General features: G+C 40.2%; 1 protein-coding gene and 1 long non-coding RNA gene across 6 annotated transcripts in view; one reads left to right on the top strand and one right to left on the bottom strand.

Annotated features, from left to right (window-relative positions):
• Positions 1-25,833, bottom strand: part of LYRM4 (LYR motif containing 4) — a 172,845-nt gene that overhangs the window by 120,521 nt on the left and 26,491 nt on the right. For 4 of the 5 annotated variants that reach the window (XM_047860726.1, XM_047860725.1, XM_047860730.1 and 1 more), the window contains one exon: positions 5,876-5,996. In XM_047860726.1, coding sequence (XP_047716682.1) covers positions 5,876-5,996 — 121 coding nt within the window. Of the gene's footprint in view, positions 1-5,875; positions 5,997-7,795; positions 7,951-25,833 lie in introns of those variants that run through there. The other variant, XM_047860728.1, reaches the window with a different exon arrangement.
• On the top strand, positions 405-5,869 carry LOC125166726 (uncharacterized). Its single transcript, XR_007152516.1, has 3 exons — positions 405-986; positions 1,428-1,677; positions 5,221-5,869. It is a non-coding gene; the product is annotated as an uncharacterized LOC125166726 (long non-coding RNA).

Raw genomic sequence — 25,833 nt, 5'->3', positions numbered from 1 at the left:
ACACACACATACACACCCCTTCTGTTATGTAGGTGTGTTGCTACCCGAGAACCTAGAGCCTGGTCTTCATGGTATGCATCATGGGATGCACTCTGATGAATAGTGAGAATGTTGCATAGCTGGTTTCAAGAAAAAGTTGCTATACATTTAGGCTGTAGCTAAGAATTCCTAAAGTCACAACCTTAATTTGCATATCCAAGGAAATTTTGTCAACTTATACAAAGATTGGTCTGGCCTCCTTGCTGTAGTTATAGTTTCCCACCCTCGGCTGTTTCTTCCATGTCTCCTCTCACAGACATGTGGCTATTTAGCTGGGTATATAACAAAGGTGATAACTCTATTTCAGAATGTTTGGAAAATACTTTCACTATGACGACCACAAATCTCTATGAACTACACAGGGGAAGAAGGCCCCTTGGTGGTAGCAATGCTGCGGGTCTGGAGAGGGGTGACCTCAAGTAGCAAAGGTGTAGAGCATGGAAGCAGTGATAGAAAATAAGGCTCTGGTTGTTCAAAATCCAAAGGGGCATGACAAACTATAATGAGTGGGAATGATTAACTGAGGGCTAATTCTAATCAGTGCCTTATCAAAAGGAATACCATCAGAACAGCAAAATGGAAAAAAAGAACCAAGATGACCTTCTTGTTCTTATTTCTGATATGTAACATCTAAGGGGCCTTTTGTAACCTCTGAGGTAGAAAGTCCTTAGGTACTTCTTTGCTGTCCAGATTGTGTGAGACCTTTTTGCCCAACCCTACACATATATAGTCCATCTTTTGGGCATCCTTTTTGGCACCATCTGGCACATACACAGAAGGCCTTTCCAACTTTTTGATCCTGCTTGGGAAGCAGACAGGGAAGCTAGCATTAGTGGGGGCTAGTCCAGAACCTGCTTTCAGCAGAGAGGAAATACTCATACAAGCTGCCAGGATCAATCTGTCTTTACAGGACCATTTTATATGGAAATAATGGAAATTTAAGAAAGGTAAATGGATGCCTCTACTAGTTATGGGATATGAGATGATGCTTGTCTCTGGAAAGAGATTGGGGACTGATAGACTAGATTATAATTTTCAGGGGACAGTTGGTCCAAGAATGTCAAAGAAAGAACAAGTGTATGTCAGGTTTCTATTCAGTGGGCCATAATTATGGAGAGGGAGCAAAAGGAGTCTGACTTGGTCATAATGGAGGAAAAACAATCTGCCATGCCACTTCTTGAAATGAGAGTAATCCTCAGGAGTGGTGTGCAGGACTAATGAGAAATACTGATGCCAACTAGCACCCTCCAGGGTTGCCACAATGAGACGGGATCTCTGAGCGTTAAGGATACGAAAGAAGAAAGACCTCTGAGGAGATGCTAAGCTGGGTTGATGTCCTTAAATATCTGGGAACAAAACTGGGGAATGACTTAATCTTTATCCTTCAGTTTCTACTGACTTAGGAGTTCATGTCCTTCAACTTCTGAGTCTGCTCTAAGCTCTAAGGCATCCAGCCTGCACCTTGGTTCTCTACCCAAAAAAGCCAGAAGAAAATCTTTGCTCAGAGACTTCTTTAAAACTTCACAATCGTATCATGTGTACAGCTGTACTGTTAGCATCACAGCTGACTGGAGGGGATGAAGAAGCATTGGCAGAAAGCAAGATCCACTGTAAAGACTGACTGGAAAGCAGGAAGAGGTAAACAGTGTCGAGAGAGGAGAGAAGTTGGATGGAGGGTTCCGCTTTGAGCACTGCCTTTAAGGATGTGTGTATGTAGCAGCTGGGAAGGTGGCCAGGGGCTTTCTTATCCATGGAAAAATGATGCTTAGATGGATATGCATCCTGGTGGATGGTCTTTGGGTCCAAGGATGCAAATGGAAGAGGGACCTGATAGAAGCATATTACCACTCGTATCAGTTATGTCTCATTAGATTAGAGGTTAAGGGCCTCATTAGGTTTCCACCTTCCCTTTATGGTTCATTCTCTTTGAAGAAAGGTTCTGGGTAGCCAGCAAGACACCATGATTTTGGTGGCATAGACCCCTTGGCTGAGATGTGTGATCCCAGGGGCCAAACTCTTCACATATTCCTTTAGTCCACATAAGATTATTTTTTTATTTTATTTTTTAAAAGTTTATTTATTTATTTTGAGAGTATACGAACAGGAGAAGGATAGAGAGAGAGACAGAGAGAGAGAGAGAGAGAGAGAGAGAGAGAGAGAGACAGAGAGAGAGAGGATCCCAAGCAGGCTCTGCACTGACAGTGCCGGGCTCGAGCCCATGAACCGTGAAACCATGACCTGAGTTGAAATCAAGAGTTGGATGCTTAACTGACTGAGCCACCCAGGCACCCTCCACAGAGGATTATTAAGAGTTTTTCTAGATACTCCCGATAACAAAGTACAATCTATGTGCCAGTATGTTCCCAAGGGCTTCACATATATTATTTGATGCTCACCATACCCATGAAGTTGAGCCTGTTCTCATCTGAATTTTACATTAGGCACCAAGAGGTTAAATATGTGGTTCAAGATCACATAGTTAGTAGCCTGAGTCAGGACTTGAACACAGGCAGGCTGGACCCAGAGCCTGTGTTCTTGCAATTAGGCATTGGTGACCATGACAGGGGAGATCCCTACCCTCACAGAAGAGGAGAAAACAGACAAGGCAATAAGGAATGTTATTTTCAGGACTGATAGATGCCATAAGGAAAATGAAAGCAGGATAAGGGACAGAATGACAGAAGGAAGGTTATTTTAGACAGTGTGGTCAGGACAGGCTTCTGTGAGAAGGTGAAATTGGAGTAAAAATCTGAGTGAAAAGGGGAATCGAGCAGTGGGAAGGTCTGGGGAGAGAGTATTCCAGGCAGAAGGTACAAAGCCTCTGCAAAGGGAACAAGCCGGGGGTGTTTTGGGGACATCAAGATGGTATCTGAAATAGTGTGAGGGAGACGTAGGCAATGGAGGGCCTTTGAGGACTTCTTAAGCACTTCAGATTTTATTGCCATGGTGCTATGAAGCCTCTGGAGGGTTTTGAGCAGGGGTATAACCTGCTCTAATTTTCCTTTTAAAAAAAGATCACTCTGGCAGTGTGTGGAGAATAGATCATTCAGGCGAGGGAAATCAGGGAGGCAAGCTAGACGGCTATTATAGCAGCTGGTGTGAAGAAAATACAGACACTGCTTTATTTTGGGCCTTTAGGCCAAGGTCAACTCATATCAGCTTTCAGCGAGGTAGCTAGAGGAGTCAGTAACATTAACATCTCATAAGCTAACCATGGTAAATTCCTGGATTCAGGAATACTCTTGACAAGACAGGGAAGTGAACAGAAACGTTGTTGACTTATAAATGGCTAATGAGTTCTCTAATGGAATAGGAATGCTTTCATTTGTCAGAACCATTCTGAGCATGAGCAGAGTCTTCAGGGATAACAAAATTTTAGGCAGCACAAGTCCCCCAAGGTCAAGGAAGGTGCACTTGCCAGGCTGTCTTAGGGAGGGCGCCCTGGCCCCAGCACATGTCCCATGACTGCAGAGTTGGAGTCTGTTTTGAGCATGGATTTACTGGGGATGTGTGATGAGAGCTAGTCTAGTCTTTCTGTTCTTGAAAGGTGGTTTTAGCATTTCAAAACAGGAGAAGACACAGACAATTACATAACAGAAGAAATAGTGGCACAGAGTACTTACAGGCACCTTTTCTAAGCAGTTTCTACTCTGTGCAACTTTACACAGAAAGATGAAGCCAGCCTGTTTGGGAGACGCTTGCCAACTTCCACATAAGAAAGTGCCAAAGAATTGAATCTCTCTGAGTTTATGTGAAATAAGGACTCAGGCTGCTTGCTTTTCCAAGTTCCAGTGCTAAAGGATCCCATAAAATTCAGCCACTGATGTCTAGGAAATGCCATTGTCCTAGAGTTTTCAAAATGACAACTCTTTTACCTGCCACTATCAGAGTGCATGCAAATGTGCAGATCAGTTTCTTTTTCTGACTCCTATTATCTTTTCATGCCCTTCCTTAAAGATCATTTCCTAGGCTTGTCCAGATGTGCCCAAGTTATTCTGTTGCTAGATAACTGTAGAACTCAAGAAGGGTTATCAGAATCTGAAAGGTTATTCTAGAAGGGACTGTTTGTTTCATCAGATTGCAAGACTTTCAAATGTGATATAAAAAGAAAACTACAGTGCATACTATAGCGTCTTCTTTTTTTTCTTTTTTGAATTCTGTTTAGAGTCAAGCATGAAGAAGGGTTAGGGATGTGTATATGTATGTCATATATTGTGATATGACATGCTGTCAGCCAAGCTGGTATCTCCTGATGATGCTAAACAAGTCCTTTCCAACAGAATAGAGGTTCCTCAAAAAATTAAAAACAGGACTACCCTATAACCCAGCAATTGCACTACTAGGTATTTATCCAAAGGATACAAAAATACTGATTTGAAGGGGCACATGCACCCCAGTGTTTATAGCAACACTATTGACAACAGCCACCATTATGGAAAGAGCCCAAATCTCCATGGACTAATGAATGGATAAAGAAAATGTGGTACACGTACACACACACACACACACACACACACACACACACACTGGAATATTACTCGGCAATGAAATAGAATGAAATCTTGCCATTTCCAACAATGTGGATGGAACTGGAGGGTATTATGCTACGCAAAATTAGTCAGAGAAAGACAAATATCATTTCACTCATATGTGGAATTTAAGAAACAAAACAGATGAACACGGGGGAGGGGAAGGAAAAGTAAGATAAAAAGAGAGGGGGAGACAAACCACCAGAGACTCTTAAATACAGAAAACAGAGGGTTGCTGGTGGGGTGCTGAGTGGGGGATGGGCTAAATGGGCAATGGGCATGAAGGAGGGCACTTGTTGGGATGAGCACTGGGTGTTACATGTTAGTGATGAATCACTAAATTCTACTTCTGAAATCATTATTACACTACATGTTAACTAACTTGGATTTAAATAAACAAAACAAAATAAAACAAAACAAGCCCTTTCCATAACACTATGCAGAACCTAGGGAAATGATAAGGGGTTTCCCTTCCTTACTTTATAAACAAATTTACTGCAAGTAAGACAGATGAACAGAAGCAGAAATGGAGCTTATGGTGTGATTATTGTTAAATCAAAGAAAAATAGTGAAAAGGATGATTTTTTTAGAGAGTGAGAAAACCAACTGATAGCAGGCTGCTTGGCCTTTGGCTCTTTAATTAATTTTGCAGAAAGAGGGACAAATGACACTACCCAGGAGACCATGCTGCTACAGATGCCCCACTCCACCTCATGAGAAGGAGAAAAGCAAGCACAAATCAGTGTGATCCCTGGCACCTCTACACGATGAAGACAAAAACACCTTCCAGGGTCTGTTATGGGCTCACTAGCTAAGCAGCTGTGCTTTACACCATTTGCACCTGCAGATACACCTTCCATGTGGCAACGACTCACCAGGATGGTGTCTTCAAGAAAAGGGCAACATCACCTTGAATTACGATTTTAAAATACAAGGAAAAGCAGAATATATTTATGTTCTTTGACATATGTCAACGCATAAATGTGTAAATATATCTTACAAAGAGACAAAATTTTTAAAACGTTTCCCATGTTTAAAGGATCAACCTTGAGTGAACTATGAGAACGCAGCTTCCCAGAAGGATGCGTCCCCTGGAAATTCTGGAAAGCTGATATTTTCCTTTAGGTTCTTCTTGAGTTCAGTAATGTGATAGGTCATCTTTCTGTGTCTATATGAGTAAAAAGAACAGAGTTTCATGGCCCTGTGGTATAAATCATAAACACCGAAAGCAGTGATGTCCAATTAGGAAGGAGATGTCAAAGCTTACAGTGCTTAATGAAAGACAGGACATCATTGAACCATCTTACCTGTCGACGAATTATCTCAAGGTCTCTTTTGGCTTTATTCACTAAGGTTTGAATTTCTACAGGATCCTTTACATTCTTATTTTCTCTGAAGGCATCTCTTATCCTCCTGACAGCATAAGTTCTAAATGAATTCAGGGGAAAAAAAAAAAGAAAAGGTGTCAGCGGTCTGAAGCTATGCTTTCAAATAAAATCAAAAGCTCTTCCTGATGAATTAACTGTCTGTATTCCCCTGTGGATAATCCACTTATATCTTTGCTCTTGGGACAGACCCATCTATTACTATTCTGGGATGACTAAGCAAACAGATTAGGGAAATAAATCTAGCGCAAACAAATCACATATAAATGGCAAACTGCTACGGAACTGCTCCTTAGATTACCGGGTCTTTAGTTATTCATGTCTGCATTCTCTCTGTTAACGTGGATAATTGAAACTTTAATGCACAGAGACAAAGCAAGAATTAAAAGAGGTGAAATGATGCACTACACATTCATGCACCGAGACAGTTAGGACCTATGCTTAGCTTGGTTGGGTCAGCTTTCTAATCTTTTCCCCTGTTTTAGCTGTTTGTTCCTTTCATGGAACATAACATATAAGGATCCACATTGGGACCCTACCACAGTTGAGGGTGGAGAGGACACCAAAATGCTTTCCTCCATCTTTAAAGTGCATAGATATGCATATACATGCACACACAAACACCCTCTCCCCTTCAATATAAATTACATGCAGCACAGGACGGCAGTTCAAAAGCACGGCTTTCAAATCACACAAGCTTAACATAAGCCTGTGTTTCCTCATCTGTCAAATGGGCATAGTACCACCTATTTCTCAGGGCTGCTGGGAGGATTCAGCTTAAATAATTTATGTCTGGAATTTGGCACAGAGATGGGTACATAGGAAGAACCAAAAACTGAAAGCTCTTTTTTTTTTTAAAGTTTATTTATTTATTTATTTAGTGCAGGGGGAGGGACAGAGAGAGAGGGAGAGAGAGAGAGAAAATCCCAAGTGGGCTCCCCAGTGTCATGATGGAGACTGATGTGGGGGATCGATCCTACGACCTTGGGATCATGACCTGAGCTGAAATGAAGAGTTGGATGGTTAACTGACTGAGCCACCCAGGCACCCCGAAAATTCTTCTTAATACCTTAATGCATTAATCTTCTGCTCTCCTCACGTCACAAGCTCACTTTCATCCTGCATCCTCAGAGTCATACCAAGCTGTGTGTACAGAAGGCAGAATGGTCTGGATAATCAAGAGTCCTTAACCTGATGTACCCCACATGCAGATAGTAACGGCCTTAACCCATGTCTGTCTCATCTACAACAGCCTGAAGACAAGAGACTAAGGAGAAAGAGTCCAAGTCAGGCACATCAGATACCATTTTCTCTAGCCTTTTAATGGTATCAGATGGCTTTGCTTTTAACTTTAAACACCAGCTGAAGAATCCATGTGAAACTATTAGTAACATCTGCACATAGAGGCAAAGAAATGAGAGAAGGGAAATATTTCTTAGTGCTTTGGGAGATGGATATAATTTACTGGGAAAACTTGTTTTAGAGAAGACTAATTTGGTTTTAGATCAACTTTTCTAAAATAAAAAGACATTTTAAATTAAGAATGCAAATATCAGGTTTTAAAAACAAAAGTAAAATGAAATCTTGTAACGTTAAGAATCGTAAAGGCAAGGGGCACCTGGATGGCTCAGTTGATTGAGCATCTGACTCTTGATTTTGGCTCAGGTCATGATCCTAGGATTGTGATATCAAGCCCTGCGTTGGGCTTTGAGCTGACAGTGCAGAGCCTGCTAGGTATTCTCTCTCTCCCTCTGTCTCTGCCCTTCCTCCCCTCAAAATAAATAAACTTAAAAAAAAAAAAAAGAATTGTAAAGGCAAAAAGCAGACAGTTTAGGAACTTACATTTTTAGGAGGTAAGCCACTGGGGAGACTTTCATCTGAGCCCTTTGCAGACCAGCTGGAATATTTGCAGAGACCCTCCTGGGTGCTCAGGATCCATCTTGGGGCAACAATGGAAATGGAATCCCTGAACTAGCAGACACTACGTAATGAAGGTCTCCTTCACTTGCAAAGGCACAGGAAAGGATTTTTACTAATAGACTATGTTAGATATTCTCCTCCTGTGTAGCTACTAATCTAACAAAATTTTAGATAGTACGGAGGTAAGCTAAAAGCAATTTCTTGCGCACTGTCTTGCACAGCATGATGGTTATTAACACAACACAACATCACTGATCATCCTCACACCCATACACTCTTCAAAACAGTTTCCTTGTTGTGGTGATGGGACCCGAGTAGACACCACAATTTAATTCTAATATTCTGTTCTATATGCAGAACTGGTTTTAGAACAGGAATTTACCCCAGGGAGTCATCCATTGTTTTAATTCTTCACTCAGGATGCTTCATGGGCTTTTTGGAAAAAATGCAATGGGCAAGAGTAGTCATTACTAAATTCATTTTTCTAAAAGCTAGTGACTAGCCCAGAATAGCTAGCAAAAAAGGAGTATGGCCTGGAATGGAAAGTCTGAAGTTCTTCTTAAGTTTAAAGAAATCAGAAAATAACTTATGGCACTCTACAATTGTATCAACTGGGTTCATGATCTGGTCTTCTACATATTCTGCTGTGCATTCTTGTTGTCTCCCCAAATCCCCAGAGTCCACACTTAATAGAATAAAGTTCTAGAGTTTGAATTAAATGTGTCTAAAGCAATCAAAAGTTGTTCAAAATCTGAATGCACCTTTACCATATACATGGTTCCCTCTTCTTTCCTGTTCTTCCTCTTCCTCCACTGTCTTCTCTGCCCTAACAGAAGACATTGCACAGGCTTGGAACCATGCAAGTAACATGACTATTACTTCATGAGCAATTTTTCAGTTTTATGAATTATTTCCAATGATCACAACTTTTTGAAGGTAATCACAAATCTGCCTGAATCTTCAAATTTCATAGGAGAGGGCTAACCAACCATCAATTATTTCATTTCTGTCCCTGCCTGGTTTTTATCCTTTGCATTTTTTTCTACCACTATTAAGGTAAACCATTTATCCTTGAACACGTTCTGGCTATTGGCCTCTCAATCACATCACTGAGCAAGAGCATTTCAAAGAAAGATGTGCAGACGCTGCTGTGAAAATGGCAGCCAGCTGTTACACAATGCCTTGCCTTAGGATCATCCTAATGGGAGTCAGATGCTGTTTGAAATAAGGCATGAAAAATTAACACATAAAAGGCAACAGAACAGCAAGAGCTATCAACCATGAGAAGGCAGACCACATCCGCGGAAACAGTAAGGCTTTGCTGCTCATATAGTCACCACTCTACCTCTACCCTCCTGAAGCTTGGCAGAGTTCCTTAGGGCTTCTTTGTGAAGGAGATTTCCATTTGGCTTTCCTTTTCTACCCCAGCCTTTGCTCTTTGGTTTCCCAGCAGCCCTTCAAGCTCTCCATCGCAAGGATCAAACTCCTTTGTGAGGGTCTTCCATGCATTGTAATTTCCCAGTCACAAAATAAACAGCCGGCAGTAATGAAAGTTCTGTATGCAGTTCCCAAGGTTTTGGTTTACTTTCTCCCCTTCCAGAACCACTGTCAGCTAAATGCAGGCCATAATAATCATGGCACCTGGAGGCTCACACTGTAGCATCCAAAATGTGTGATTGGGAAATAAGCTGATAGAATATCCCTCATTTGCACCATCTTTCATAACCCACCCCCGCCAAGCCCCCCATGCTGGTTTCTCTGCTTATCCATCCTGTAAAAACATCAGCTGCTTTTTCCTTCTTTCCCCAACCCCAAGTCAAGTATCCCAGTAACAAAACAACTTGACCCTTCTTGTAGCCTCTCTGGGGCAAACTCCTTCAACTGCTTGGAGGGACATGTCCTCCATCAACTGGCCTTAACTCAAATATGCCTTGCCCCTGAAGATCTTCCTTTACAGTCATTAGGAGAAAGCTGCTTAAATTTTGCCATGCCTCCAGATTCCATGGGACTGAGAGGAAAGTGCCAGTGTGTTCTTGGATCCTACTGCTGCTTATGGGTCATTGGTTCACCCCTGACACAGTTTTGAGGCCAAGTTACCTAATGTTAACATTAGGTACCTACGTTAAGGTACCTAGTGTTAAGCTACCTAACAGAGGCATGTTGTATGCCTCCATGACACTATTATCTGCTGACTTCTTGATATGAAGTCTCAAGATTCATCAAGACTTAATATCTAAATGGCACTCAGTGTACACATAGGCCTCCAGTTTTAGGTGACTTACAAAATGATCATAATTTTTAACAAAAATAAAATCGTTTAAAGTCGATGATTTTTATAATGAGATAGATGACAGCGTTTGCAATCTTTTACTGAGTTATCTACATTTGCTTTACTGATGGAAAGTTCCACAGCTGGTTGGCTTCTTGTCTTGCTCTCTAGATCTACTAGTTATTTCTTCTGAGGCTCCTTTGTGAGCTCATCTTTTTTTTTTTTTTTTTAAATTTTTTTTTTCAACGTTTATTTATTTTTGGGACAGAGAAAGACAGAGCATGAATGGAGGAGGGGCAGAGAGAGAGGGAGACACAGAATCGGAAACAGGCTCCAGGCTCTGAGCCATCAGCCCAGAGCCTGACGCGGGGCTCGAACTCACGGACTGCGAGATCGTGACCTGGCTGAAGTCGGACGCTTAACCGACTGTGCCACCCAGGCGCCCCTGTGAGCTCATCTTATTCGGCTGCCTCTTCTATGTTACATTCTCTAGGGCATGTATTGGACCTCTTTTTCTTTTTTAAAATGCTATTTATTTATTTTTAAATGTTTATTTGAGAGAGAGAGGGGCAGTGAGGGTCGGGGGAGAGGGGCAGAGGGAGAGGAGGGAGAAAAGGGAGAGAGACAGAATCCCAAGCAGGCTCCATGCTCAGTGCGGAGCCCAATGTGGGTCTCAATCTCATGACCCTGAGATCATGACCTGAGCCAAAATCAAGAGATGCTTAATCAAATGAGCCACACAGGTGGCCCTGGACCTCTTTTATTATGATAAAATCTCCTCCAATAATTGAATGTGTTGCCTAAGGTCTCATGATCACATTCATACCATTGGCTACCAGGTCTTTTGCTCACCCATGCCTCCTTTCTGAGTCCCAAATCCACATAAACCAATTGCCTTTGGATTTACCATCAAAAGATACCCACTATACCCACTACAGCTTTTTCCACTGAGCACTTTCAATACTGAAGTCACCTCCCTCTTTCTTTCCTGACCCCAGTGGCCAGTATTTCCTTTGTAGGTAGGTGCATCTTTATATAGCTAACTACCTCAGCCAGATATTTGGAGATTCATCCTAAATTCCCTCCTTTTCCTTAATTCCTTATATTCAAGCAAACACACCTTTTACATCTCTTCTGAATCACCTTCCACTTCTCCAAACCCTCAGACCTCATCTTAGTTCAGGCTCTTATCTCTCACACTAATGCAGTAGACTTGGGATAACTATAGCACATGTGTTGATCAATAAAATGGATACTACCACCAACAGAGAGAAAGCTCAAGGGTCATTTGAAGGTCATAAGTACTCAGGGTGGATAACAGGGTGAGGGACAGATCAAAAAGCTTCCTTCTTAGGAGTCCAAGTTCCTACTAGAATATAAGTCCCGCACAATAGGGTGTTTTGTCTTTTTTTGTTTACCACTGGATCTAAAGTGCTTGGCTCAGAAATTGTACTCAATAAATATTTAGAGAATAAATAAACTTCTCAAAACATCATAGGCAACATTACAAAGATCTTGTGGGGTGCTAGGTGGCTCAGTTGGTAAAGCATCTGGCTTTTTTTTTTTTGGCTCAGGTCATGATCACACAGTTCATGAGTTCGAGCCTCATCTCAGGTTCTTTGCTGACAGGGCATAGCCTGCTTGGGATTCTCTCTCTCTCTCTGCCCTTCTAAAGGTCTTTGGGAAAAAGACCAATAATCAATAAGGAAAACATAGCAAAGAATAGGAAACTGAAAAGGAAACAGAATGAGAGGGTTTGCAGCATAAAGATGAGAGGCAGTGGTTACAAAATCTGCACTGAGAGTTCACTGAAGAAATTATGTACTGAACGCCTATTACGTAAGTGCTCTATGAGGTGCTGGGGCTACAGGGGAGATCAACATGGTTTTGGAGTCAGACACTATATAGGAAATCTATTAGAATGAGATGAAAGAGGAACTGGAATTCTTGGAAAGTGAACACAGAGGGCTAAGGAGAGTTTTGGGGGGCAATGGAATAGTTCTTATCTTGATTGGGGTGCTGTTTTCATAAGACCATCCATTTGTCAAAACATTGAAATTGTACACTTAAAATAGATGCATTTTATTGTAGGTAAATTATTTCTCACTAGGTTGACTTTAAAGAAAATTGAAAAGATAAATAGTATAGGAGTTATATCACATGTGCCCAATTTTAAGAGAAACAAAAGCAAAAAAATACCACCAACAAAAGACTGCAATATTAGAGGATGATTATATACATGGGTGAAGTAGAAATTAACGCTGTATTATAGAAACCAGGGTGGAGGACAAACTGGAAAATCAAATCTGAAGTAGAAAAATTATGAAAAATGAGAAATACGTATGAAAAAATTAAGCTTTGGAACAGGGCAAAGGTATTAACCTATGAATAATAAGCGTGAACAAACTGAACTGGTTAGATAATTAAAGTTATAATGGAAGAAAATGTGCAAGGAGTGATTATGAAAAATTGAGGAGACTCATTGAGATTTAACAACCAGAGTACAATGCTAAGATGTTTACTTATAAAACCGTGAACTCCAAGGTCAGAGAAAAAATAGTTTAAGAAAGGATAAAGAGGGGCGTGGCAGGGCTCAGTTGGTTGAATGTCAGACTCTTGATTTCAGCTCAGGTCATGACCTCATGGTCATGGGATTGAGCCCTGTGTTGGGGTCTGCACTGGGTGTGGAGCCTACTTGGGCTCTCTCTCCCTCTCTCTCTCTCTCTCCCTCTCTCTCTCTCTGCCCCTCTGCTAGCTTGCTGGTGCATGCATATGGTCTCTCTCTCTCAAAAACAAAAGAAGGATAAAGAAAAAACTTTATAGTTTTTATAGTAGTTTTATAGTAGGAGAATGGAACATAGGTAAGTATATCCTCAGATTTCTGTTTTCAAAACCACAAAGAAAAAGGCTGTTTCCACAGTCATTTGTTGTTTTGAGGGCCCAAAGGGAGAACAAAATATTATCTGTGATTGATGGCACCAAGTACCATGCATAGGGCACTATGCTAAGTACTAGACACACATGATCTCATGTAATCTTCACAAAGCACGGCTCAGAGAGATTCAGAACATTTAGGCCACGATGACATGTCCAGTAAGTGGCAGACTTGGGTTCTGAACCCAGTTGACTACAGTCTGTGATTTTCAACTCCAGGCCATGCCTCTTCCAGAGGTTGATAAACTCCACCTAAATTGTGATAAGCACTTGGTATAAGCCAAGGTGTTATTCATTGGAAAAGGCATTAAAAAAATTGTCTCTGGCATCACAAAGCTTAAAAAGATCATCTGATGTCTCAATGCTGCTTCAGGTGGTCCTACAAATAGTTCAAGTGCCAAGCATGTCTTATGAAAAGACAAGGAGCTGAGAGCATTATGAGGAAAAGAGCTATTGATACAAGCAGAAAGAATATGTGAAATAATTGAGATTAGTTGTTCTCAAAAGGAGGACAGCGACCAATAAGAAGGGTTGTGGAGAGAGGAGGTGAAGTTACTATTAGAAAACCTACTTTGGAGACCAAATCTTCTTAGTTTTTGGGCAGCTGTAAACAAAACCTACTATATACTTCCCTGTTAAAAATCCCCTAATGGCATTTCATGATCTTCAGTATAAGGGTCAAACGCAGGGACAGTATAGCCCTGCTCATCTCTCACATTCCATCAAGCACCATTTCCAGCATGGACCACCAACCCTAGCCTGGCATTTCTCTGTACAAGGAGTGTCCTCCTCCAGCCTGATTTCTTGGCTAACTCCTACTCATCCTTAAAGAGCTAACCCAGTTAGAAACAAATATGACAAAAGATTAATATCCTTAGCACATAAATAGCACATATAAATCGAGTGGAAAGACATTAGGACCACAGTAAATAAATAAGAGGCCAGAAACAATAATTCACAAGAGAGCACAAAGAGTGACTAAATTTAGAGAGATAAATGGACAGAGATACATGAATGTTCCACCTCAGTCATAATCAGAGAAATGCAAATTTAAACAAGGTGGGATTTTCTGCTATCACATCAGCAGTTTTATTTTTTATAAATAAAAAACAAAGGGCCTTTGCATCCTGCTGGTAGGTGTAGGAACTGCACTTCCTCTGGGGGAAAATAGCATAATAATGTGTAAGAATGTTCATAATTGTTTATCCAGGAATTCTTTTGGCAATTCTGCAGAAATAACCTGAAACATGCACAAAGATGCATACTGAACGATGTTCATTATAGAACTATTTGTAAGCATTAAAAATAAAAACCCTAAACATTCAATAATGGAGAAAGGAGTACATACACTATGAAATTATGCAGCTTTTAAAACTTTTTAAAAATTTTTATTTGAGAGCAGGAGAGAGAGAGAGAGAGAGAGAGAGAGAGAGAGAGAGAGAGAGAGAGAGAATCTTAAGCAGGTTCCATGCTCAGCATGGAGCCTGACATGGGACTTGATCCCACAACCCTGGGATCATGACCTGAGCGGAAATCAAGAGCTGGATGCTCAACCAAATGGGCCACCCAGACACCTCAAAATTATGCAGCTTATAAAACAGCTCAGGTCATAACTCAGGTCACAACTCATGGTTCGTGTATTCAAACCCCATGTTGGGCTCCTCGCTGACAGTAGCAGAGCCTGCTTGGGATTCTCTGTCTCTGTCTCTTTCTCTCTCAGCCCCTCCCCTGCTCACTCTCTATCTCTCTCAAAATAAACATTAAAAAAAAAACAACAACCTTGAAGTCACAGGTGCAAAAGTCATAGCTTTTAAAAAACGTCAGAAAGAAGATCAGTTTCCCTCCCAGTTCTCTCTGGATGCAATTCACAGCTGTTTCTTACTAGCCTCCGAGAGATAGTAGATTCATGTTAAAACCTCTGTACTTAACATACTGTGTAACTTAAAAACTTTAGTTAAAATGTATCAGGGAGCATTTCATATCAATATAAATGGAGTTGACTCAAGTCATAAACAGTTGTGTCCTATTCCACTGTATGGATGAATTAGGATTCACTTAGCCAGGTTGTTTGAAATCTTGCTATTACAAACAATGTTGTAATTAATCAATATCCTTGTTTACAGTAGCATCATGTATGTGTGTGTCTGTGGGATCAATTCCAAGAAATGGAATTTGTAGGGTGAAGCATGTGAATTTACAGCTTTGATAAAATATTGTCCAAATTCTGCATACAGGTTCCAGCAGCAATGTAGAGGTATGACTATTTCCCAACACCTTTGCCAAAACAATGCGTCATTGAAGTTTCTGATCTTTGCTAATCTAACTGGTGAAAACAGTATCTCATTTTATTACATTTTTTTGTTGAGATATAATTAACACATAACATTGTATTGGTTTCAGGTGAAAAACATAATTTGATATCTGTATACACAGTGAAACGATCACCACAGTAAGTCTAGTGAACATCTGTCACCATACAAAGTGAACTTAAGGACCTACTCTCTTGGCAACTTTCAAGTGTGCTCTAGAATATTATGGACTGTAGTCAGCATGCTGCACATGTGACATCCCCATGACTTCTTTATGACTGGAAGTTTGTGTCTCTTCACCCTCTTCATCCGTTTTGCCTACTTCCTATTTGGCAATCACCATTCTGTTCTCTGTATCTATGATTTTGGTTTTGTTTGTTCATATGTCATTTTAGATTCCACAGGTAAGTGAAATCACACGATATTTGTATAATATTTCCTTTAGTACAATTTCCTCAAGATTGGTCCATGTTATTGCAAATGGTAAATTTTTTAAAATTAAAATTTTTTTTAATGTTTATTTTTGAGAGAGACAGAGCATGAGCAGGGGAGGGGCAGAGAGAGAGGGAGACACAGAATCTGAAGCAGGCTCCAGGCTCTGAGCTGTTAACACAGAGCCTGATGTGGGGATCGAACTCACAAACTGTGAGATCATGACCTGAGCCGAAGTGAGATGCTCAGCTGAATGAGGCACCCAGGTGCCCTGCAAATGGTAAGATTTTATTCTTTTTTACAGCTAATATTCCAGTGTGTGTGTGTGTGTGTGTATGTGTGTACATACGCACATCTTCTTTATCCATTCATCCAGTGATGGACACTTAGGTTGTTTCCATACCCTGGTCATTATAATTCTACAGTGAACATAGGTGGGTACATATCTTTTTGAATTAGCGTCTTCATTTTTTCAGATATATTCTCAGAAGTAAATTTTCTGGATCATATAGCAGTTTTATTTTTAATTTTTTGAGGAACCTCCATACTGTTTTCCACAGTGGTTGCACCAATTCACATTTCCACCAACAGTGCATGATGGTCCCTCTTTCTCCACATCCTCACCAACACTTGTTATTGTTTTCTTTTTGATACTAGCCATTCTAACAGGTGTGAGGAGGTCTTTTATTGTGGTTTTGATTTGCCATTTCCCTGATAATTAGTAACGTTGAGCATCTTTTCATGTGTCTGTTGGGCATCTATACGTCTTCTTCGGAAAATGTCTATTAAGATTCTCTACCTATTTTTGAGGAATGGAACTTTCACAAGTTTAAGGCCATTTATATTTCTGTTTATATCCTTTACCTTTTAATTTTTGAGGAATGAAACCTTTTCACAAGTTTAAGGCCATTTATATTTGTTTATATCCTTTACCTTTTCTTAACTGAATGGTTTTTCTTTTTGATTCATTGGTGACATCTATTGTAAGGAGTTGCAATGTTCTTCTTGGTTTGTCATTTGGCTTTAAGATGTTTGTGTGTTTTTGTCATGGAGATGTTTAATTCTCATGTAGTCAAGTGTATCAATTTTTATGTTATGGCTTCAGGGTTAATTATCATATATTCAAAAAGCCTTCTCTATTGCAAAATCACAAGAAAACACTGATCCATGTATTCTTTTTTTTTCTATTTTTTTTTTTAACGTTTACTCATTTTTGAGAGAGAGAGCATGAGTGGGGAAGGGACAGAGAGAGGGAGACACAGAATCTGAAACAGGCTCCAGGCTCTGAGGTGTCAGCACAGAGCCCGACGCGGGGCTTGAACCCACAGACTATGAGATCATGACCTGAGATGAAGTAAGATGCTCAACCAACTGAGCCACCCAGGCGCCCCTGATCCATGTATTCTTGAGAACTTTTATGGATTAATTTTTTGTTTCACTCTTTCTGGAATTTATTTTGGTGGAAGGTGTTGAATATGAATCTTAACTTTACACCATTCACTAAGAGTACGTTTTTAAATTTTTTTTCTAAGTTTATTTATCTTGCGAAAGACAGAGACAGCATGAGTAGGGGAGGAGCACGGAGAGAGGGAGAGAGGGAGAGAGGGAGAGAGGGAGAGAGGGAGAGAGAGAGAATCTCAAGCAGGCTCTGCGCTGTCAGCACACAGCACAATGAGGGGCTCAAACCCATGACACCGTGAGATCATGACCTAAGCCAAAACCGAGGGTCAGATACTTAAGTGATGGAGCAACTCAGGTGCCACAAGTACGTTTTTTAAAAGAAGGATGTAACTGTATACTCAGAATGACCTAAATTCTGGAATATGTAGCCATAGAAAATTAGAAGAAAATATAATGGCATATTAACAATAATTGCTTTTGGGTATTGGAGTTTATGCTTTCTAAATTATTACAATCAGAATTATTTCCTCATTAAGTTCCTAGTGACAACATAAAATCAGTAATACACTACAATAAAGAAGAATCTGCATTAGAGAAGGCTCAATTTGTGGGAGAAGAGATTGGGTTTTGGATCTCTGGTGAGAAGGTCCAGGCTGGCAATGAACTTGAAAATCCCTGATAAAGAAGAGTGAGGCACAACCACTGGGGGTAGATGTGATTGCTGAGAGGAAAGCAGTAGGATAGGAAGAGCAGCCGGCCCTGGAGACACAGTAAATATTTAAAGGCAGGCACAGGGTATCAGAGTAGAGGCAGGAAAGACAGACAGCAAGAAGACATACTTAACAAGTGGAGAGTAAAGAAGACTGTCACAGGTCCTACAAAGGGTAAGACAAAGGCTGAAAAGAGCCCCGATGAATTTAGCAGTCAGGATGTAATTAGTAACTTTAGCAAGAACAACATCAGCATATACTTACTGGACAAAAATTAGTAAATGTATAGAGGAAAAAACCCTAAATTCTTGAAAACACACTCATAAATGATAATTGAGCCTAGAAAAAAATTCATGACATAATAAGAATATTTTTAAAATAATGACAAAGATTATGCATAGAATTTTTGGAATGTAGTTAAAACCATTCTTAGATGAAAATTAATGGCTTACATAGCCCTATTAGTAATAAAGTAAAAGCAGAGTTTAATAAATTAACAATGTTTGTTAACATTTTAGAAAGGAAAAACAGTATCACATGAGAAAATAGAGGAGGAAACAAGGTATTTTTAAAACATGTCAAACAAATTAAAAATGAAAAAAAATCATTGGGATTAGTTAAGACAACTGATTTTATTCTTTTATGTGATAGTTTCTGGGGTATACATCAGAAAACAAAATTATGAGAAAAAAAAGAGTGAGGAGGATTGGAAGTTTGAGGAGAGGGGTTTAAAAGAATCCTTTCAGAAATTGAGAGCATTCACAGACTCCAGAAGTTGCCAAACAATGTGAAGGGGCCAGCTGAGGTTGGAAATATCCAGAATGCTGGTATCAATTTGCCAAACATGGTGGTTCTTCTCTAGTGTAGTTAGTCCAGGTCTAGTTATGGAAAAGACAGACGTTTGAGGAAATCCATACTTGCAGGTTTGACAGATGAGACTAACAGAAGGGTGAGACAGAGAGCACACAAGAGAAAAACTTTCCACGGATTAAAGGAGGTGGTGCCAGGAATTTCTTCCCCCATGGGATGAACTTCTGAAAACCCCCAGTTCTTAGAACTTAGGCTATCACCCCACTCAGCCCCCTTTGTGGGATTCATCCCAATCTAAATGTCCAATAATAAACCAAGAAATTATGGTAAATTAATGGACAATTATGTACAAATGAGTAAAAATATATGTAAAAAATCACTTAAAAACATATTAATTTAACTGTAGATTTTAGGTAACTCTCCATAGAGAATTTTTTTTTGAAGTTTTACTTATTTATGTAATCTCCACTCCCCACGTGGGACTTACACTCACAACCCAAGATCAAGAGCCCCATGCTCCTTTGTTTTTTTAAATGTTTATTTATTTTTGAGAGAGAGAGAGAGAGAGAGAGAGAGAGCGCACACGTGTGGGGAAGGGGCAGAAAGAGAGGGAGACAGAGCATCCAGCTGGCTCTGTGCTGACAGCAGAGAGCCCCATGTGGGGCTTGAACTCATGAACCATGAGATCATGACCTGAGCCGAAGTCTGATGCTTAACCCGCTGAGCCACCCAGGTGCCCCGTGAGCGCATGCTCTACTGACTGAGCTAGCCAGGTGCCTCTATGGAGAAATTTTTAAATAGTCTCTTTAAAAAAACACCCAATAAAATAACAGAAGGAAAGAAAGGCAGCACCATCCTGTAGCAGATGTTCTCCTCAGGCCCTAGAGAAAAACTTTAGAATCGTTCTGTCTAGGTTTCTTTTTGGTGCTTAAAAACATTTGGTATCTTTAACCTATAATTCATCAAAATTGAACTTGTAATTATCACTTGGATCCTTCCTCACAGCCACTGACATTTTGTTGCAAACAAGATTTTTCAAAACGTAAACCAATTTATCAAAATAAAGGCCACCTATACAACTGTGGTCCAGGCTTTCTGCAGTAAGGCATGCAGATCAAGTAATGGGGAGGTCCTGGCTTCTCTTTTATTTCATTTTAGACATGGCTGTTTAGAAAGTGCAGTCCCCTGCAAACTAAATCCAAGAGCTGGCAGCTGAGGCTCAGATCCATAGTCCATTCCTCACATACTCATGGACTGAAAGATGAACAGGTCCTGCAACTACTCTTATTAGGAGAAAAACAAGATAATACTCAAGTATTCATTGTCCTCATATCCACAAATCCTCTTCTTATGGAACTGGCCATATTTCTTTTAAAAGTATCACTGTGACATAAAGGCTCCGTGTGCAGGGATAGGATTTTCTGGCTCTGTTTCTCCCTGAAACTACCAGAAATGAGCTTGACCTAATACCAAAAAAGCAAGTTCAAGTTTTCATTATGTAATAAGGGATAATAAAAGTCAGGCTCAGAATACAATTAAAAAAATTGTTTTAAGTTATAGTGTGAACCAGCCAGTGTAAGACATGATTTTTTTTTTTTTGGCAGAGAATGTTTTTTATTTTTTATTTTATTATTATTTTTAATATATGAAATTTATTGTCAAATTGGTTTCCATACAACACCCAGTGCTCATCCCAAAAGATGCCTTCTTCAATACCCATCACCCACCCTCCTCTCCCTCCCACCCCCCATCAACCCTCAGTTTGTTCTCAGTTTTTAAGAAGGACATGACCTTTAGATAACTTAAAATTTATGGAGAATAATTATCCACAATAGAATATTCAATTAATTAATTCTGGATTTTCCATTTTTGGTGGGGAGGAGGGTAAGCAGGAAAAATGGACAAGTCTTGGTCATTAAACTCAAATGTCTTCATTAAAATTTCCTATCAGTGCTGCTAAAAAAAAAAGCACCAAATAAAATGTCTTTTGTTTTATTCTTTCCTCCTGCCATCAGTCACCAGCAACAATAAATGAGCAAAGAAGGAAAGACAAGAGGGAACACAGATAAGTCACATAGCTTGTGCACAGTGTATTATTAAGGATAATTCACAGGCAAAAAACAGAATGATTCTCCCTCCCCCATCCTACAATGTAGGAAATAGCAGAATATTTGCTGAGTTATTCGGAAGAAAAATCGACATAAACATATATCAGGTATATAGTACCCATACCCATCCACAAGAAAACTAGAAACCAGGAGATAAACTAAAAAGGTGTCAGGGCCTAGAATCATGGCTGCAAAGTACAGTCAAAATCCTCGTGAGCTTCCCCTGAGTATCTTGGCTTTGGAAAGGATAGGAAGGGACAAGCTGGGTCTCAGTTCCCGCAATCTCTGAATACCTGATTGAATCCAGGGCAAGGGAGCCCATTAACTTAACTTTACTTTGCTTACTTGGAGTTAAAGAGTTCTGAATGTTATATGTAAATTTATGCAAATGAAAACATTAATCATAGCCCTAGAATTACTGACAAAATCTAGTAGCCCTTTCTCCCTTTGGAGAGCTTTAATTTTGCTTTTCATAGAGAAGAGGCATCTCTAAAGTCTTGTCTAGTCTAAAATTCTATGAATTTAAAAATGCAATTAACCTCTATGTCTCCTGGGATGTCATAAGCAGCAGGAGGCATGGAATACGAGCACTGTAATAAAGCGATGGCTATTTTGGTCTAGGTACTGTATCGCTTTGAAATAAAGTTTGTTTGCTTGGCCATCTATAATACAAATAACTTGTTATTGTAGCTTTCTTCCAAGTAGGTCAAAATATCTCCATGCATTACATAATTTATTTCCATAACATCTCTGTGAATCATCTAGTAGGTGTTTGTGTTAGGATTTAATTTTATTTTAAAGAACTTGAAGACTGAAGAAAATCGAGTAAACATTTGCATTTCCAAATTTGGTAGCTGTTTTTATTATACTACTTGTTCGTATTAATACTAAGTAATATTAGAACGACACGGCATTTATCGGCCAAAACAACAATGAAAACTAAAATACATGGTAGGTCAAACCACAAATGTAGTCTCAGAATAAATTCTGATGATTTATATAAACCTAATTCTCCTCATTCTGCTGTAGGACTGGTGACAGGCATCTTTAGTTGTGGGCAGACTTCATCTCTTCCTTTAGGGCGTGCTGTGGCTAAAGGAACCTGGCCGCAGGCTGTCCCCGGAACCTTCCATGTCTTGGTCACTACCTATAGCTCCTGTCCAAGGTCAAGTCTTGGCAATTCTCTTGGGATATAGAGGATTCGCAAAGGTAGTGACACTTTCTGGACAGTTAGTCCACGGTTAAGTACGTGGTTAAGAAGGCATGATATTCTAAGGACAGGCAACTAAATGCCAACACATGGACAGGAGCCAGGACACTTTACAGAAGCGTAAAGAAGTGCAGGAGAGGAATGTACTACCTTGCTAATAAAGCCCTTCACTATATGTTACCGGGCATTTTCTTTTGAAATTTGATCTTCTATCTGCTTAGGTCCAAGGTCCTAGCAACTGCTGCTGTGGAAGGATGACCACAACTGTGTAGATAACGAGGCCTAACTGGTAAAATATGAAGGGCTTTTCTCCCCACCACTTATATATTTTAGCACTGAGAACTCAGGGACCAGAAATCTGCAACACACTTTGATTTTGAGTTGCATGAAACTTTTATTACTTGGCCTAAATCGAAGGCCGACTTTTCAATATACATAAACGCTCAGAGCATGAAGGCATTTGGCCTCAGTATTGTTTGCAATTCCACAATCTAATAAGCCTAGCTGAGAATCAACAAACGGCACGTTCACAGTGGGTATCGAGCAATCACTTTAATGTAGGGCACACAAACTTAAATGAGTTCCGTGTTCTTTAACTATCTACTAAAATTTTTAAACTGTCCACCTTGCATTAAAAGCCACACAAGTGTGATAAACTATATTTACAGAGAACCAGCATCAGTGGATGAATAGAACAAGAGAGGTCTCATCCTCTGAGCCTCTGTTTAATACACTGAGGTTCAGTCAGCAAGCTTGCCTCACTGCAACTTTTTTTTTTTGCAAAACATGTTCCCTAGAAATAAGGAGCTCTCATGTACATGATCAACCATAGCAGGCCCAGAAAATGGGTGATCTGACAGATTTGAGGAGGACCTTCCAATTGCCTAGGTGTGCTTTCAAGAGCCTACAGCAGGTGAAAATCAGATCTGACAGCATTTCCCAGCATGTGTTATGTGAAAAATACCAGTACCCCCTTGAAAAGAGTTACAATGAATATCTGCACATTAAAGCAGTACAGAAATCTGGAAACATAGGAAGACAGAGTTAGGCACCTGGATTCATTCACAATACCTCTTCCCACTCCCAATAATATCCAGGACATTTTGGGAAATGCTGATCTGGACAAAACTTCTACTGAGGCTGCTCCTTTAAGGTTCAAGAGCTGGAGACTGAATGGGCTGGTCCCAGACCCTGTGACAACAGTTACTCTGTGCAAGTCCTGCTCAGTCATTAAAGGCTACTTACAGAGCATCATGACCAACCTCAAACCCTTCTCTCACAACAGCTAACTGGGCCAGCACACTGACTACACTCCAGGCACAGCCCTGTTACTTTTATCTCCTTTAACCACCTAGCCACACTGCCTAAGAAGGGCATCAGCTGACTTTGGGTATGTCAAGTCCATTAGTCACAGCAGGGATCTTCAACAGAGACCCCCAACCCCTTCTCCCTAGAAGTCCCCTGCCACACACACCTCATGCCAGTCCACAGTTAGATCACAGTAATAAAAGGGGTCAGAACATTCTGCCCCCAAATATGCCACTTTGGCATTTGGTTATTTTGAGTGGCAGGCAATTGAGAAAGAATACCAGATGCAGGAAGGGTTCTGTCCTTCTTTCTGCCTAAAAAGCAGGGCATACATTTCCCACGAGAAAGATGTCCTCCCAGTACCAGGAGAAAGAGAAGATTCTTAACACTGGAGACAAGAGTCTACACCATGATGAGTCTGCACAAACCAAACTAAAACCACCTTTATATTCCATCAGTTTCCCCCATGTATTTCCTAGTCACTTTCCTCCAATATACTACCCTTAAAAAACCCCAATCCTTTTCTTTGCCTGGTCACTTCTCCACAGTTTTATCACCCTTTGTAAAAAAGGCAGAGGAGTCCCAGGTCTAATTGCTTTTTGGGGGGGGCTTCATTTTTCTATGCAGCCCTCCACATGCCCTATAAAAATATCAATAGGAAATAAAATTTGTGTGCTTTGCCTCCTGTTAATCTTCTCACAGTTTAACTTGCATGTTCCAAGCACAGGATGTAAGAGTACTTGTGTTCTTCCTCTGCTACAGCGGTCTGGGGGATGGCTCAGGACCGTGAGCAGTTCTGGCTGGAGATGATGCTGATTCATCTGTGGATGTGGAGCCTGGTCTTGCCTGAGCTTCTCTGATCAGGTTGCGATTCTACAGCTCTTTCCCCAGCTTGTCCCTTTACTTCTCCGCTATAACTAACAACGCTGTTTTGCTTAAAAAGAGGTGGTAAAAACTCTCACCGCTGTTGTTTAACATAGTGTTGGAAGTGCTAGCTAGCATCAGCAATCAGACAACAAAAGGAAATCAAAGGCATCAAAATTGGCAATGATGATGTCAAGCTTTCACTTTTTGCAGGTGACATGATATTATACATGGAAAACCTGATGGACTCCACCAAAAGTCTGCTAGAACTGATACATGAATTCAGCAAAGTCCCAGGATACAAAATTAACATACAGAAATCAGCTGCATTCTTATACACTAATAATGAAGCAACAGAAAGACAAATAAAGAAACTGATCCCATTCACAATTGCACCAAGAAGCATTAAATACCTAGGAATAAACCTAACCAAAGATACAAAAGATCTGTATGCTGAAAACTATAGAAAGCTTATGAAGGAAATTGAAGAAGACATAAAGAAATGGAAAAACATTCTGTGCTCATGGATTGGAAGAATAAATATTGTCAAAATGTCAATACTACTCAAAGCTATCTACACATTCAATGCAATCCCAATCAAAATTGCACCAGCATTCTTCTCGAAACTAGAACAAGCAATCCTAAAATTTGTATGGAACCACAAAAGATCCCGAATAGCCAAAGTAATTTTGAAGAAGACCAAAGCAGGAGGAGGCATCACAATCCCAGATTTTAGCCTCTACTACAAAGTTGTAATCATCAAGACAGCATGGTATTGGCACAAAAACAGACACATAGACCAATGGAAAAGAATAGAAACCCCAGAATTAGACCCACAAAAGTATGGCCAACTAATCTTTGACAAAGCAGGAAAGAATATCCAATGGAAAAAAGACAGTCTCTTTAACCAATGGTGCTGGGAGAACTGAACAGCAACATGCAGAAGAATGAAACCAGACCACTTTCGTACACCATTCACAAAAATAAACTCAAAATGGATAAAGGACCTGAATGTGAGACAGGAAACCATCAAAATCTTAGAGGAGAAAGCAGGAAAAAACCTCTCTGACCTCAGCCACAGCAATTACTTATGTGACACATCCCCAAAGGCAAGGGAATTAAAAGCAAAAATGAACTATTGGGACCTCATCAAGATAAAAAGCTTCTGCACTGCCAAGGAAACAATCAACAAAACTAAAAGGCAGCCAATGGAATGGGAAAAGATATTTGCAAATGACATATCGGACAAAGGGCTAGTATCCAAAATCTATAAAGGACTCACCAAACTCCACACCCGAAAAACAAATAATCCAGTGAAGAAATGGGCAGAAAACATGAATAGACACTTCTCTAAAGAAGACATCCGGATGGCCAACAGGCACATGAAAAGGTGCTCAACGTCACTCCTCATCACGGAAATACAAATCAAAACCACACTCAGATACCACCTCACGCCAGTCAGAGTGGCTAAAATGAACAAATCAGGAGACTATAGATGCTGGCGAGGATGTGGAGAAACGGGAACCCTCTTGCACTGTTGGTGGGAATGCAAACTGGTGCAGCCGCTCTGGAAAGCAGTGTGGAGGTTCCTCAGAAAATTAAAAA

This window comes from Prionailurus viverrinus, chromosome B2, assembly GCF_022837055.1.
Source record: "Prionailurus viverrinus isolate Anna chromosome B2, UM_Priviv_1.0, whole genome shotgun sequence".
Classification (NCBI taxonomy): Eukaryota; Metazoa; Chordata; class Mammalia; order Carnivora; family Felidae; genus Prionailurus; species Prionailurus viverrinus.
Note: the sequence above shows the minus strand (reverse complement) of the source record. Positions and strands in the feature narration are given on the sequence as shown.